Genomic DNA, 16,996 nt, shown 5'->3' on the forward strand with positions numbered 1-16,996 from the left:
AACTGAAGAGGCTGGGCTTTATACTTTCTTGGACATTAATAGATGAAACCTTTTTTTCTTACCTTTTCTGGATTGCAAAAGTGGAGAGAATGGCAAAGGAATTGACTAAAATAATTCTTAAAAGTTTTAGCCAGCCCTCAAATTCCACAAGAGAAATTCAGATCTTTGCAGGTTGCAGGTCACTTTACTCTTGTGTCTTATCAAATCCATTGCCCTCAGTGTACAAAGCCAATTCTCTTCAAATCAGTGCTTCTCAAACTTTAGTGGACGAGGAGATCTTGGGAAAATCCATATTCTAATTCAGATCTACGCCAGGGCCTAAGGTTAGAAAGAGAGAGAGCACACGTAAGCTCGTACGAACTCCCCCCAGGTTGTTGTAATTTCCGAGCCTGGACATGTAGGGAATATTCAGAGAGGACATGTCTGACTTGAATCATGACAGATAAATACATGTTGGCCAGGTTGAGAAGAGAGTAGGAGAAAGCATTTCTGGCATTGTGAACAGTGTCAGCATGAAATAAAACATATATTTGATTGAAGATTTTTGTTTGAATAATAATAAACAGTTATTTCTAGAGCATAAAGTCCATGGCAGAATGTGAAGTTAGAGAGAGAGGGAGGGAAGGGTCAGATTGAGGAGAATCTTTTTTTTTTTTTTTAATTCTCACCTGAGAATATCCTTATTGATTTTTTTAGAGGGCGAGGAAAGGGGAGAAAAAAAGAGAGAGGGAAACATCCATGTAAGAGAGAAGCATTGATCAGTTGCCTCCTGTATGCGCACCGACTGGGAATGGAACCTGCAACCTAGATATGTGCCCTGACTGGGCATCGGACCCTCTCAACCTTTTTTGGTGTATGGGACGATGCTCCAACCCAACTGAGCCACCTGGCCAGGGTGAGATTGACTATCTTGGTGCCATGCTAAGGAGCTTGCACTTAGGTAAAGGGGAACCATTGGACATTTTTTAGGTGACACAGGAGGATTCCTGTTTTTATGAAGAGAACTCATTATAGTGTGGAGAAGAGTTTTGATGGTGGCCTTGTGTGGAGGCACAAAAAATATTTGCAGTTGTCCAAAGGAGAGGTAGTGAGCGAGGATGGAAAGGAGGAGCCAGCTGTAAGAATACTTTGGTGACAGACTTGACAGGTCTGGGTTGGGTGATGGAATGACAGAGAAAAGGAAGTCTAGCATAAATTTCAGGCTTGGGTGACTGGGTAGATTGTGGCATGAGATGAAATGAGCAATTTGGGGAGGTGGAAGATGCTTTCTTTTGGACACAGTTAGTTTAAAATGCCTGTGGGACACATCAGCAATGGTACAAGTTAGGCAGGGGGTTTGCCTTAAGGACTTACATTACAGAATGGGGGTGGTTGTTCCCCCCCACTCTACCTCCTTTGTGTAATTTTTCCTTAGTCCTCTCTGTCTGACACTCTTGTTCTAACTACTCCTGCTTTCCTTCATATATATATATTTTTTTTTAGTTAGTTTGTTTGTTTGTTTAAGTTTTTTTTCATCCTCACTTGAGGATATGCTCATTGATTTTAGAGCGGGGGGCGGCGGGGGAGGAGAGATAGGGAGAGAAACATTGATGTGAGAAACATTGAGCAGTTCCTTCTCATTTGGGCCCCTACCAGGGACCGAACCAGCAACCTAGGCATGTGCCTTGGCCAGGAATCAAACCCATTACCCTTTGGTTTGCAGGACTATGTTCCAACCACCTGAGCCGTGCAGGCCAGGGCTCCTTTTTATATTTTAAGTTTAAGGCCTATCTAGTTTCTCCTTTCACAAATCTCCTTCTGTGCAAGCAGTGGGTTACTTTATACAAAGATTTGATGTGATTGGGCTTTGCCACAAAATTACTAGTAGGATTTTAAATCAACTTCCTGGACTATATGGTATATGAGGGCAGAGATTACTTCTCTGTTATTCGTACTCACATCCCTAGTTGGTGCTGAATAAAGGAGTGAATCATTAAATCACATAACAGTGTTGAATAGTAGACTCTGAAATGCTCTTTCTCTAAGACTGACCTTTTCTGTAAAACATTTCTTTGAGTTGAATCTTGGAGAATGAAACGGTTTAGATTGGTAAAGAAATGGAGCAGAGCATTTCAGGCAGAAGCAGCACCGTGAGCAGAGGCGTGGAGGCATAGAACAGAATGGTGTATGTGTGATAGCGATAAGCAGTGAGATATTAACTCTTACCTTGTCATATGTCTCAGGTCACTCCAGCAAACGTAATAACATTTATAGGTATGTTTAATAGTGGTTGTGATGTGTTCTGGGAATTGTGTTTTGTTTCTAAGTGTCTGTGCATGTATAAATAAGAATTTGATATCTAAAATATGCCCAAATTGGCAGAAAACCTTTAGTCAGTTTATTTAGGTCCATAGTCTAATGCAAGTTATCTTTGAAGCTGTTTTTGAATCCTAAGCAAAATTTATTGCTTCCTAATCTGTGTTTATGTAGCATATTATACTAATCTCTGTTATAATTTCTTATTTTCACGTTTCATTTGACTAGTAGCCCTGCCCATGCCTTTAATAATTCCCAGTATCTAGCATGTAGTAGGCATTAATTAAATGTTTGATGGATAATGAAGTGAATGGATGTTTGTACTCAGGGTCAACCACATTAAGGAGAAGGTATTTAGCTTACGTCCCTTTTCTCTTACAGCTCTTTGTAGTGGATGTCCAGACAAGCCAGATTACCAAGATTCCCATTCTGAAGGACCGGGACCCTGGAAGTATAACCCAGCAGGGCTGTGGTATCCATGCCATTGAGCTGAATCCTTCTAGAACACTGTTAGCCACTGGAGGAGACAACCCCAACAGTCTTGCCATCTACCGACTGCCTACACTAGATCCTGTGTGTGTAGGAGATGTAAGTTTCCCCAGTAATTGAAGTTAGAGATAGCCTTGTTTTTCAGTAGGGCTGGGTAGATCACATGGACCCTCCTCCCACAAGCCCTCTGAGAAGGGGTAGTTTTCCCTAGATATCTGCTGACTCTAGAGGTATGGGGCTGAGGTGTGAGGGTGGAGATTTCAGAAATGGGGACTGGACTCCCCATAAGGAGTATCAGGTATATTGACAGAGAGTATTTGTTTGATGAAGGGGCAAGCAGTGTACCTCAAAGGCCAGCAGAAGTGGGTTAGTGTTTGAGTCCAGTTTCTTCTCCTGCCCATAGTCAGAAAACAAAGTTTATTAAATCATTCATTCAGTAGCTATTGAGCCTTCTGTGGCCAGGCATTATTTTATACACTTGGAACTCAGCAGTGGATAAAACAGATAAAGCCTCTGTCCTCTTGAAGCCTGCATTCTAGTGAAGGGAGGCAACATATAAGCCATGTAAACCAATAAATACCAGCAGTATGTCAGAGTTGATAAGTGCCAACGAGAAGAGTAAAGGCAGACTAAAGCAATAGAAAGTGTGTGGAGAATGCTATTTCAGAAGATAGCCCCACTGATAAGAATGACATTTGAGCAGGGAGACTCAAAGGAAATGAGGGTGCAAACCATGTTGATGTCTGGAAGAAGTTGCAGACAGAAGGAACAGCAAAGAGATCAGTTATGGTTGTTATTCTAGGAAGCAAGGAAGAGAGAGTATGACAAGGCTGGAGGGATTAGAGGTGGGTGATTGTATGTAGAAGCCCCAAATAAGATATCCAGAGCTAGAAGTCCAGTGATATGTGTCTACCAGACATGCTTATTTTCCATAGGAATGCCAGTTTCACTCCAGTTTTACACTCCTTAAGACAGAAGTTAAAGATTATGGGATCATGCCCTGTGGGTTGAAGTAGCCAGAGATCAGAGTTGTAATTTTTACAAAGATAGTTTCAGCCAGACTTGTATGCTTTTCAAGAGTGTGCATTGTAATCCTTATTTTACTGATTTCCTTTTTTTTTTTTCTCTCTCTCTCTCTGTATTTGTCATTCCTTCGTCTCCAAGGATGGGCACAAGGACTGGATCTTTTCTATTGCTTGGATCAATGACACTATGGCTGTGTCTGGTAAAATTGCCTTTTTGTAGGGAGTTTTGGTGTGGTGGGGAGGGGGAGAAGTTAAATTCAAAAGGGATAGTAGTGTGAATGAAAATAGCCCAGTAAACAGACAACCAGGAGTCAGGAGATCTTGTTTCTAATATTGGCTCTTTCTCTGATTTACCATGTGACCTTGGATAAGGCATTTCCCCTCTGTATTCCTGATCTAGAAAATGGAGGTACTGGCATGCTTCATTTATTATTCATACTTTGTTCCCCCCAAAAAAGCATGTGTGATAGCATATTAGCATCTTTGTGGGCTCCATTTAAATAATGGTTGTTAACATGTTTTGGAAAAGTTGATTGCTTTATAGAATATTAGGAGAAATTATCATTTTCTGTACAACTAAGTATATAACATTAAGTTTCTTATTGATAAAAGCTATACATTATTTTTTTTCCCAGTGGTAGAATAGTAAAAAAATATATATGGAAATGAGTGTAGAAGAGATAACCTAGAGACATACAAATGCTTTCCGGATACCCACAGAAACCTAGGAGGTAGGCTCAGAGTGCAAACCATTTTTACTGGGTACTCATATGTAAAAATATAACCCTCCCATTCCAGATTCCCAAGTAAAAATAATGTTATTGCTAAGGTAAGTACTTCACACATGTTGCCTCCTATAATCCTCTGAACAGTACCAGAGGGTTTGCATTATTAGCCTCATTTCACAAATGAGAAAATTTAGATTCTGAGGGGTTATTACTATTAGTTACCGTAGCCACACAGATTGTGAGAGATGGAGTCAGGATCTGAATCCAGGTCTGATTTCAAAGCCCATACTTAGAACTGTTAAAACTAGTGGAACGTAAATATTTCTCCTTTGGAGTCTTTTTTTTTTTTTTAGAGATTTTATTTATTTATTTTTAGAGAGAGGAGAAGGGAGGGAGGAAGAGAAGGAGAAAAAGAAACATCAATTGGTGGCCCCATCAATTGATGGTGCCTATGCTCCCAGCTAGGCACCTGGCCCATAACCCAGGCATGTGCCCTGACTGGGAATCAAACCAACGACCCCTTGGTTTGCAGGCTGATGCTCAATCCACTGAGCCATACCAGCCAGGGCTCTTCTTTGGATTCTTTGCAAGGCAGTAGAAAGCAGCCAGGAGGAAAAATGAATCTAATGAACAAGTATGTACTCAGCAGTGGTTGAGAAGTTTTTTATTCCCTTTTATTTGTCTCCCCAAGCAATGACAGGGCAGAGGCTGTAATGTTACCTCTGTAGAAACTGCACTAAATTTGGTTGTTGGAAGCCAGGATTTGTCTTTATTTGGGATCCTCCCATCTCTTCTTTCAGATACCCTGCCAGTGTCCTATGTTTTCAAGCTGATAACTCCCAAGTGTGTATTTCCTGAGCAAAAACAGCAGGTTTTAAGAACACTGCCTCTGATATTAGAGACCTGGATTTGAATCCTGGTCCTTCCACTTATTAGCACCATGATTTTGAGCAAGTTACTTAAGCTTTTTGAGAGAGACTTGGGTTTCCTCATTTGTAACATGGATAATGGTAATATATGCTCTAGCAAGTCACTGAGAAGGTTAAATGAGATAATACATAGTGGCTACCATACTGAAAATGCTCAATACTTATAAACCAGTGCTGATGTTCAGAATTGATAATAAGCATCAATCCCTGAACATTCCACCTCAAAATCTGTATATTTAATCTCATCATCACCCTTTCAAAACTTCCCTCCACCACATTGACATATATTAGTGAGTGCTCCTTCTTTTCACCCAGCTACACAGCCAGAAAACTAAGACTCATCTTAGGCTCTTTAGTCTCCTTAGAATACCAAGCCATGTTGATACTATTTTCTAAAGTATTTCTGTATCCATCAATTTTTTTTTATCTGCTCCATACGAGTCCTGATACATCTCCAGAGTTACTGAAGTATCCTTCTGCGAGGTCTCTCTGGAAAAAGTCCAGCCATTGTTAACATAACGAAAACAGTTTGCACAGCATCGACATAACCTGGCAGCCAAGGAGAGGGGACTGGGATGTGCATGCATGAACAATGACGACTTCGCTGTACTAGTTGGGGGGACAGAGGTGCGGTAGATGCTGTTGAGTGTGGCTCTTGCATTCAAAATGACTGAGTGAGTAGAGCAGTGAATTTGCATCAGATTTGCATCAAGTTTGAACATTCCTCCACGGAAACTATTCAGATGATTCAGAAGGCTTTTGGGGGTGATACAATGAGTGCAGTGCAAGTAAAAGTGGTGCAAATGTTTCAAAGATGGTTGAGAATCTGTTGAAAGTGATCCACATTCTGGAAGGCCTGAAACAAGCAGAATACCTGAGAATGTTGAATGTGTGTGGGCTGCAGTCAACAAAGATTGGTGACTGACAGTGTGAGAACTAGAAGCTGTTCTGGGGGTTCCAAAAACTGTGTCCAAGGTTTTGATGCAGGTTTTTGGCATGAAACGTATTGTAGCAAAATTTGTTCTGTGGCTTCTGCTGCCAGAGCAGAAGGAACATCATGCTGCAGTTGCTAATGACTTGATTCAGACTGCTACCAGTAAACCAGATTGCCTCAAGAAGGTCATAACTGGAGATGAATTGTGGGTCTACAGCTACGATCTGGAAATGAAGGCCCACTCATCCCAATGGAAGTTGCATGATTCCCCATGCCTGAAAAAGGCATGGCAACATCACAACAATATCAAGACCATGTTAACTGTGTGTTTTGATTGGGAAGGTGCCTGCTTTGAAGGGGACTGAGGCATCATTGTCCCATGTAGAGTGTTTCTTGTATCTTGAATCTTCTTCAGTAAGTGTCTTTCATAGTACATGGCTGGATACTTTCTGGACATACCTTGTATATTTTCTTTCTGCTTTTAGTTTTGTCTCCTTGAATTTAATCTTCATGTTGCCGCCAAATTCTTTAATTTTTTCTTAGTGTGAAAATAATACACATAAGAAATTTTTTTAATCCTCACAAGGATATTTTTATTGATTTTAGAGAGAGGGGGAGGGAAAAAGAGAGAATCCTGGTATGCACCCCGACTGGGGATCAAATCTGCAACCCAGGTACGTGCCCTGGCTGGGAAGTGAACCTGCCACCTCTTGGTGTACAGGATGATGCTCTGACCAACTGAGCCACTCAGCCAGGGCAAGAAATTTTAAAAATACATATAAAGAAAAAAAGGAAATAAGAATTACCCACATTATCTCAACCCAGAGATAATCACTGTTAACATTTTGAAATACATCTTGCTAGTCTTTTTTTTTTTAGTACATATTTTTTAGTTGGTTAAAATGGGGTCATATAGAGGGATGGACATATGGATAGATGTATGACATATCAAGTATAATAAAATGGTAGAATTAAGTATACAAATTGTAGAATTCAACATTTCAAGATATTTGAAGTTTTTCAGAAAAACTTAATGCAGTTTAATTTTTTAAATTTTCACAATAAACGCTGTGTAGATCTCTAGCTGTGCCCTGGCCTTTTCTAGATTTCATACAGGACGAACCCTCTGCTTTGAATCCCTGCCCACAGTCCTTCTGATGCAAACAAATTGGGTATTTCTGCCATGTTAGATGATTCTTACTACAAAGCATTCAGGAGATTTAAGTGTAGAAAGGGCACCTGGTTTCAAAGGAGAGTTGGCAAATAACTTTACTGGAAAGGAATTTTAAAACCATGATTTTTTTAGTGGTGTTTGGTATTCTGTTTTATAACTATACCATAGCTCTATTGATGGAAATATAGAGTGTTCTGAATAAACATCTTTGTATATGGGTCTTAACGACCAAGCGTTGTTCCTAGATGGGAACACAAGCTTCTGCGTTTTGCTGCAGATTTCTTGGTTGTATTCAGTTACTACCAGCAATGTATGTAGGGCTCAATTTAAAGAAAAATGTTCTTAGTTTTTTAAGTGGTTCATTATTGTTTGCTAAGGAAAACTATCTTCTTAAGCATTTAGTTTATGTAGAATAGTCATTCTTAATAGAAGAATTGTGGTCCCTCTGGGTCCATGGGAAGCCTTTAAGAAGGCCATGAATCTCCTTGTAAGTAAATATATAATGTGGTGTTTTTGTGTATTTTTCTAGAGAGATTCCTAAGTCTCTTGAAGGGTTACAAGACTCAAAAGGTTAAGTACCAACTGACGTAAAGTGGAAATTCACAAACCCTACTGCCCAGTAGAAGTCACCTGCGTGTGCATGCCCAAGTGACCTAAGCATTTGGCTTGGAAAATTATGGAGCTTTATCAAACTCTTCGGTGAAAAATCATGTTATGCTTAAAGGATATATATAGCCTTGACTGGTGTGGCTCAGTGGATTGAGCACTGGCCTGAGAACCAAAAGGTCTCTGGCTCAATTCAGGTCAGAGCATATGCCTGGGTTGCAGGCCAGTTCCCTGGTTGGGGGCAGCCAATTGATGTATCTCTCACATACAGTGATGTTTCTCTCCCTCTCTTTCTCCCTTCCTTCCCCTCTCTAAAAGTAAGTAAGTAAATAAATAAATAGAGGATGTATATATTTTTTTCCTTACTGGAGAATACATTTTTTATTGATTTTAGAAACAGAGGCAGGGAAAGAGAGAGAAACATTGATTGGTTGCTTCCTGTATGCATCCTTACTGGGGATCAAACCTATAACCTAGGTATGTGCCGTGACTGGGTGTCGAACCCACAAGCTTTTGGTGTACGGGACGATGCTCCAACTAACAGCCATGCAGCCAGGGTTTAAAGGTTATATTTTAACTACTACACCTTAGTTGAATCATCCCCTTGGTCTAGCTATTAAATGCGTACATCTCTGTTTTGGAGTGGGCAACCTGACCAAGCTTTAGCACGCACGAGGATGATGCACAAAAAACTGGTCTGAAAAAGCCTATTTTTGGTTTCTGTGGGACTGTTCTGTGGAGAGTTGGGTATGTCTGACATTTGTGGTCTCCTTGACTTGCAGGCTCACGTGATGGTTCTATGGGACTTTGGGAGGTGACAGATGATGTGTTGACCAGAAGTGATTCAAGGCACAATGTGTCACAAGTGCCTGTGTATGCCCACATCACTCACAAGGCCTTAAAGGACATCCCCAAGGAAGATACAAACCCTGACAACTGCAAGGTCCGTGCTCTGGCCTTCAACAACAAGAACAAGGTACGAGCTTGCCAAAGGTTCCCTGAAGCCTGTTACTCTTGTTCCAGCTTCTTGGCTTATGTCTTAGAAGAGGCACCTCCCTTTTCCCCTAAATCAGTGCTTGCTGCGTAGCATGGTTCTAAGCCCACAGAGCACCTCTTGAAGACTAAGGGATGTTGGTGATAAATTATAACAAAGTAAAAAACCCACCCTTTGTATTGAGCTCTGCCGTATTTCTCTGGACGGTCCATATTTGTGGACCAGCCTTTCAGAGTCTCCCCAGGGCCACTCTGATTTGACTCTTATTTGCATATGCCTTTGCAGGAGCTCTATTTTGGGTGTTATTTTCATGTATGTCTCTGAAAGCAATCACTTATTTTCTCTTTGGTATTCAGTTTATTTTTATTTTTTCATTGTCTCTTCACAACACTACCACCAGATCTTATCTTAATCATTGAGTTAGATCTGCAACTGGGGTATTTAGTGTTGAGATGGAGACCTAGAGCCAGAAGATGAAAAAGGCTTCTTCCAAAATCTGAATCAGGCCACAATTTGAAGGGTAGTTCCCTTAGCCTTTTATCTCCCTTCGATATTTATGTCTTAGGGGTGATTTATCTCTCCTAACTTAGACCCTCCACTTATAGAAGCTCTTACACTGAGACTTACAAAACTGTCCTTCATGTGTGTGCTTTGTTCTGTCACTGAGGATGTCATGGGAATGATTGCATAGTAAGCGCTTTTTGAACCATGTCATTGCTAGAAACCAGGCTGACTTCTTGGATTCTCTCAAGAAGCAGTATGAATTTAATAAGCTGTCCAGATGCATTCCATAGGCTTGATAATGAGATGATACTCCCTGGCACCCCTGCTGCAATCATCATGGGATAAGAATGAAGAATGGGAGGACCTGAACTTCAACGTTTTCCCCTGCTTACCATTGTGTATTAGGTGCTACAGATTGGAATATAATCTCTTCTTCATTTCTCTTGTAGGAATTGGGAGCAGTATCTCTGGATGGCTACTTTCATCTCTGGAAGGCTGAAAATACACTGTCTAAGGTGTGATAAACATGACTTAGTAGTTTTACTTAAAAATTCACCTTATGGTTAAAATACTTTAATTGTCCCTGAGCTTTTTCCTTTTAGTCTAAAGTGTCAGTGCTGCAAGGATCTGGGCATGTGATTCCATGGTGCCTGAAATCCTGGGTCTGGCGTGCCTCTCTTAAAAGTCTTTAGCTCTGCCTGCCCTGGCTGGTGTGGCTCAGTGGATTGTACACCAGTCTGCAGACTGATTTCGATTCCCAGGCAGGGCACATGCCTGAGTTGTGGGCCAGGTCCAGATGGGGGTGTGCGAGAGCCAACTGATTTGAGGTTTCCCTTGCACACTGATGTTTCTCTCCCTCCCTTCCCCATCTCTCTAAAAAAATAAATAAATAAAATCTTGGGGATTACAGGAACTACTATAAAGGACACATGGACAAAATCAAGGGGGAGGGTGGAGGTGGGGGAGGGAGGGGGGATGGGGTGGAGGGATGGGGAGAAAAGGCACACAACTGTAACTGAATAACAATACAAAATTAAAATAAAAAAAAAAAGTAGTGACAATAAAGGGCCAGACAGAATGGGGAAAAAATAAATAAGTAAAATAAAAAATAAAATAAAATAAAATCTTTTTTTTTTTTTAAGTCTTTAACCATGGCCAGGTAACTAAGTTGGTTAAAGCATCATCCCAATATGCCATGATTGTGGGTTCAATCCTCAGGTTACATACAAAAAGCAACCAATGAATGCATAAATAAATGGAACAACAAATCAATCAATCTCTCTCTCTCTCTCTCTCTCTCTTTCTCTCAACATCAGTAAATAAACATTTTTTTTTAGAAAGTCTTGCCCTGGCTGGTGTGGCTCAGTGAATTGAGCACCAGCCTGCGAATTGAAAGGTTACCAGTTTGATTCCTGGTCAGGGCACATGCCTGGGTTGTGGGGCCAGGTCTCCAGTTGGGGGTGTGCAAGAGGCAACTGATCAATGTTTCTCTTGCACATGGGTATTTCTCTCCCTCCGTTTCTCCCTCCCTTTCCCTCTCTCTAAAAATCTTTTTTAAAACCCTCTCTCTAAAAAGTCTCTTTTTTTTCATCTTTAACTTTTTTACAAGATTTTATTTATTTATTTACTTTTAGAGAGGGGAAGAGAGGGAGAGAAACATCAGTGTGTGGTTGCCTCTCGCGTGCTCCCTGGTTGGGACCTGGCCTGCAACCCAGATGTTTACTGATAGGGAATTGAACCAGCGACCCTTTGGTTTGTTGGCAGGCAACTCGATCCACTGAGCCACACCAACCAGGGCAAGAAAAACCCCAAGTCTTTAAAAGAGGTGCACCCTCTTCAGGGCATGCCCACTCAAAATCTCCTTTTTGAGTGAGTTTTCTTCTAAACTCTTAAGGGTCCCCACAAGACTTGCAACCAGGGGAGCAATGAGCAGCAGCAGCTCGTCCTGGGCTAAACCCCTAAGCCTGTCTCCAAGGCCCCCTTTTCTCTGGCTTCCCAGTGAGCTAACAGCAGCCCTGCCTTGGCTCACTCCTTTCCCATAACATTTCTAGACAGCCAAAGCAGCCCTGCTTAGGCTCGCTCCTGTTGCTGCTTCTATCCTAAGCCCTTCCTTGTTACATTGTCCTCGGTTTTAATTAAATGTACTCTCAAAATCAAAGGAAAAAAAGGCTTTGAAAGAGATCAGAGGAGCACTCCTTTCCCATTGCAAGGGCTTGCTGAGAGGCTCCTTTAACAAGCAGCCCTCCAGTCCACGATACATTTAAGCATTTGCTTATGGATTTTTGACTTTGGCCTGTTGTGAGTGCAGGAAAACTTAAATGTTAGGAATCACTGGCAACTGAAGATCAGCTAAACTAAGATTAATCATCTCTGAAATAATCATGTAATGAGAATTTGGATTTAACTTGTAATATTTACAAGCAACTTTTGCATAAAGTGAAGCCTACCTGTGGATCATTTGCCCTCTTCTCATGCTAGAGGCCTTTGCTACTTGTTACTTCTGTGATAAACTCTCAAGAGTTATCAGAACGTCGGGAATTATTTAAGTCACAGTAGCCTTTGAACCCCTCTTGCTTGGTGCCTTACATGCAGAAAGCACCCACGGAGATTTGGCAGAATGGGAAGGATCCAGGGTTAAGACTGGTGGGCGTTACTTGGGGTTGAACCAGTCCCTTTCTGTAATGTCCAACCCCACACACGTGGGGAGTTAGGCTGAGGGTAGCCAGAATCGAGTTCCTTTGAAGAGCAGTGAGAAGGGTGGTGGCTCTTCCTGGCAGAGAAAACAGAGTGGGGCCTTGGTTGTAGTGCCCTGGGGTTATCCTGGGAAACAACCTGCAGGTTTGGGTCTTCTCTCTGCTTCTGATTATCTAATTCCAGCTTAACCTTTTCCCCTAACCAACCTATACAGTCTATATCTTATACAGTCACCCTCTCTTTCTCTTACATACCTACTTGTGGGGCAGTGTGTTATTTCCTTAATTGGAGCTTATCTTTTTTTTTCCTCTGACTTTGTGTCCTTGTATACAAGGGAAAACCCAGAGGTAGGTGTCTAAGAACAATGCTCTGCTCTGTGCCCTCTGGTAATGCTACAGATGCATCTCTTCTCTCTGTGTTTTCAGCTCCTCTCCACCAAACTGCCATATTGCCGTGAGAATGTGTGCCTGGCCTATGGTAGTGAATGGTCAGTATATGCTGTGGGCTCCCAAGCTCATGTCTCCTTCTTGGATCCACGGCAGCCATCATACAACATCAAGTCTGTTTGCTCCAGGGAGCGAGGCAGTGGTAAGAGTCCCCGTGTTTGGGTTTGTTTGTTTTCAGGTATAGTTAAGATGCTCGCATTTCAGAACAGAGAGAATAATATGTATAATGGGAGTGGTAAGGGAAAGAATAAATAGGCTTTGCGGGAATGATACCTGCAATGTACAGTTTTGAGAGGTTTTGGTCACTGTTACAGGAGTAGGTTTTATACCTCATAAGGAAATACTGATGCCACAAATGTTATTCCACAGCTTTTATGTGCCAAGAGACATCTTCATATCCCATACACTTATTTGATACACAGATGCTTTTTGCCTGTGACCCAGAGTGGTTGGGTGACTTGTTTTAAAATCACATTGTGAGAGAGAGTGCTTCTTCGGGTCCTTCAGTTCTAGGCTGTTTGCCACCCTCATAACACAATACCAGATGAAGACATCTTGCAGTGCCTCAGTAGTAGTATTCAGTCAAATACAAGGAAGTCTTTATTAATGTAATGATTTGTAAATATGCCTATCACCCTCCGTTTCAATATAGGCTGGAAACATAATGGAGAAGAGCTTAGAGTTACAAATAGTGACTCCAGAGTGAGCCTAGGGGAGGCAAGGAGGTTCAGGGCTCACTTACGGTCTTAGGCCAAAACCATCTTGAGCATCACAGGTATCTGGCCTTTGTCTAAGGTTTATGGGAAGGTTCCTGTTAGGTATATGGATGGCAGTATGTCATCAGGGTTCTCTGGCTTTTGATTGATATATGCCTGCTATGGGAAAGGTACACAGGGCTACCATGTGAACCTGATAAGAGAAATTCAGGCTAGCAGACTATCAAGTGCATGCTCTCCCTGCTCATTGCTCTTCACTTTTCTCTGTCAGGGATCCGGTCAGTGAGCTTCTATGAGCACATCATTACTGTGGGCACAGGCCAGGGCTCCCTGCTATTCTATGACATCCGATCTCAGAGATTCCTGGAAGAGAGGCTCTCGGCTTGTTATGGGTCCAAGCCCAGACTAGCAGGGGAGAATCTCAAACTAACTACTGGCAGAGGCTGGCTGGTAAGTAAGCCCCTGCCCAGCATAATTACTGGACAATGACAGAAAAATTGTCTTTGCTGTATTCCCACCCACTCCCACTGACATACCACTACACATATATATTTTCACTAGTGAGAGGCACTCCTTGGACCAGAGGCACTTTTCACTTGATTTTGCTTCTGTGTTGGCATATCAATGGGAAAACAGACCCAGTGAGACACACTAGTTAACCTAGGGTTTCCCCCCAGGTGATAATAGAGCAGGAAGCAAAAGGAACCTCCTACTGAGGCAGCCAGTGAATTATTAAAGAGTTTGGTTCCAGCTGTCCTAAGAAGACCTTTGGTTTGTGTAGCAATTCTACAGCCTGCTTAGTTCCTCCCCAATATTCAGTTGGAAAAGTGAGGCTTCTAGCCCGGGTAGCTCACTTGGTTAGAGCATCATCCTAATATGCCAAGGTCGGTCAGGGCACATACAGGAAGCAACCAATGAATGCATAAATAAGTGGAACAAAAAATCATTGTTTCTCTCTGCCTCTCTCTAAAATTAATTAAAAAAAAAAATGAGGCCCCTATTCACATTAGCATCAGTCTACTGACATCAGTTTATAGGTACAGGACCCTCGTCTCTTAAAAAAACAAGAAAGTATTCCTGTCCCTTCCTTCCCCCTTTCCTGCCCCATGGCCTAGATTGCTAAAAGAGTCTCTCTCTCTCTCTCTTTCCATAGAATCATGATGAAACCTGGAGGAATTACTTTTCGGACATTGATTTCTTCCCCAATGCTGTTTACACTCACTGCTACGACTCATCCGGAACAAAACTCTTTGTGGCAGGGGGTCCTCTCCCTTCAGGGCTCCATGGAAACTATGCCGGGCTCTGGAGTTAATGACAACTAACTCTCTCCCGAAATGCAGAGATTTACACTAACTTCCATCCTCTGTTTCCTTGTTTTTCTTTTGATTTTTTTGCAGTTGTGTGAGGCCCTCATATTTTAGTGGGAACACCAGAGTTTGCCTATGGTTTAGGCTCTTGACAGAAAGAAGTTCTACATAGAGATCTGAAGGTTTTGTTTGTTTGTTTTTTACCTTTTTCCTCTTTTGGTAATCAGAATTTTACTATATTTTTTCTTTTTGGCTTCTCAACCAAACGTCTTTAGTTCCTATTTGTATTTTTTTTTTTTTTTTCAAGTGACACACACTTTCCTCTCTCTGATTTCCTTAGGCTGACATAGTCATTCTCACCCTTACTTCACTCTTGAGAGGTAGGGCTCCTTTACAATTATGTGGTTGCTGTCAGACTTTCTGTGAAAGTTTGGGGGCTTTGTGTGCCTGTGTACGTGTGTGTGTGGACTTGTGTACCTCTAAGTACTGTGTGTTACTGAAATTACTTGGAGTAAGGATTACTTGTAATTAAAATATTTATAAAAGAAACAACTTTGTCCACAGAGTCCAGCTTTGGGACTTTATCTTGTTTTTTAAAGTCTAATAACACTGATTATGGAAAGTAAAAACAGAAAGAAAAATCACCAGGAAAACCTTTTGAATTAGGTTACAAACTTCCTGGGGACTCTTGTGCCAGGATTCCAAAGTGATCCATCCCCTCCCTGTCTTCCATCTGTGTGTCCCCCAGGTGAGAACACTTCTCTTGATGTGTCACTTTCACTTCAATTTCCTGTCCACTTAACCAGTGGGCCACTCCCCTAAAACATCAGTCTCCATCCAAATACTGCTCTGGAGACTGCAGAAGGCTTGGTAGAACTTGGTAAAGGGGATCCCCACCCCATCCTTCCTTGCCCTCCCCTCACACAAGACCTGATCTGGTATCCCAGGGACCTGGAGCTGGGGGCCTCAAGTAAGCTAAGATTAACATACTCAGTCCCCTTGGCTTTGGGGAGAAACTTCTCCTTTGCCTTTCTTCTAGTCTCTGCAGTGGGTTTTGCTTTTGATTTCTAAATTGGGTTCAGTCCAGGAGGATGGGGAGAGTAGGTGCTTTATCTGTATGTAGTGCGTGCTTCATGTGTGGAATGTTTGTTTTCTTAATACTGTGGGGCTGGGGTTGAAGCCTCCTCTCACACTCTGTTGGCTCAGCCCTGGGATGGTGATGTGGTGGCCCGCAGCCACCAGCATTGTGCATGTTAAAAGCATTGGTGTGATTAGTAATTTGTTCTTCCCTTGAACCGTCTAGTCTGAGGTTTTTAAACTTGCAGGCACTGACTAACCGTGATGTCCAGTTATTGCTTGCTTTTTATGCATCATGTTGAAGATAACAGCTGTTTCCACCAACAAATTTTTCCTCCATTAGAAGCACATAACTCTGCTTCTGTCAACAGCCCTTTCTGAGGAAAGGAAAAGTCATATTTATTCCTGCACTCCAGGTTGTAAATTGCTCTCCTAGACATCCCTCTCTTCCGGCTGTGAGAGAGAAGATTGAAAAGAGTGTCTTGATGATGGGGGCCGGTGGGAAGGGAAGTCCGCGAGTCACCATATCTTGGTGGCACAATGCATACACCACAGGTTCTAGAATTCTCGTCCTGTAACATAGAGAAATAGGTGCTATAAACAGGGAATTAAGCAAAATGCTGGATGCTGTAGATCTTTTGTCTTAATTTTTTTTTTCTATTAAACTACAGGCTGTAGATTTCTTAGTTCTCACAGAACTCCTATCATTTTAAACCAACTTGTATATTTAAAAAAAATTTTTAAGTAGGATGTTTTGTTTTGTACTGTTGCCCAACCCTTCTTTGTGGGTAGTGCGTTTGAGTTTCTTTTCAAAAATGTAGCACTTGACTTTTTGCCAAGTAAAAAAATAAATATTATTCCAGTGCAAAGTGGTTTGAGTGAGTATGTATAGCCAAGAGGCAGAAGAAAAAGGCCCTAAGTAACTGGTTGGGGTGCTAGGATTGCTTAGCGCAGAAGGGAAACACAAGTGTTCCCTCAAGATTAAAGGCAGGTGAAGTGGGCCCTCGCTGGTGTAGCTCAGTGGATTGAATGCTGGCCTATGAAACAAAGGGTCGCCGGTTCCATTCCCAGTCAGGGC

General features: G+C 41.8%; 1 protein-coding gene across 2 annotated transcripts in view; it reads left to right on the forward strand.

The window, feature by feature from the left end:
• The window catches only part of DCAF12 (DDB1 and CUL4 associated factor 12), a 31,136-nt gene extending 14,349 nt beyond the window's left edge, over nt 1-16,787 (forward strand). For both annotated transcript variants that reach the window (XM_024560074.3, XM_024560073.3), the window contains 7 exons: nt 2,677-2,883; nt 3,949-4,009; nt 8,963-9,156; nt 10,128-10,193; nt 12,798-12,960; nt 13,806-13,984; nt 14,688-16,787. In XM_024560074.3, the coding sequence (XP_024415842.1) occupies nt 2,677-2,883; nt 3,949-4,009; nt 8,963-9,156; nt 10,128-10,193; nt 12,798-12,960; nt 13,806-13,984; nt 14,688-14,846 (1,029 nt within the window). In that variant the 3' untranslated portion in view covers nt 14,847-16,787. The remainder of the gene's footprint in view (nt 1-2,676; nt 2,884-3,948; nt 4,010-8,962; nt 9,157-10,127; nt 10,194-12,797; nt 12,961-13,805; nt 13,985-14,687) is intronic.
• The last annotated feature ends 209 nt before the right edge of the window (nt 16,788-16,996 follow it).

This window comes from Desmodus rotundus, chromosome 1 (assembly GCF_022682495.2).
Source record: "Desmodus rotundus isolate HL8 chromosome 1, HLdesRot8A.1, whole genome shotgun sequence".
In the NCBI taxonomy this organism is placed as follows: Eukaryota; Metazoa; Chordata; class Mammalia; order Chiroptera; family Phyllostomidae; genus Desmodus; species Desmodus rotundus.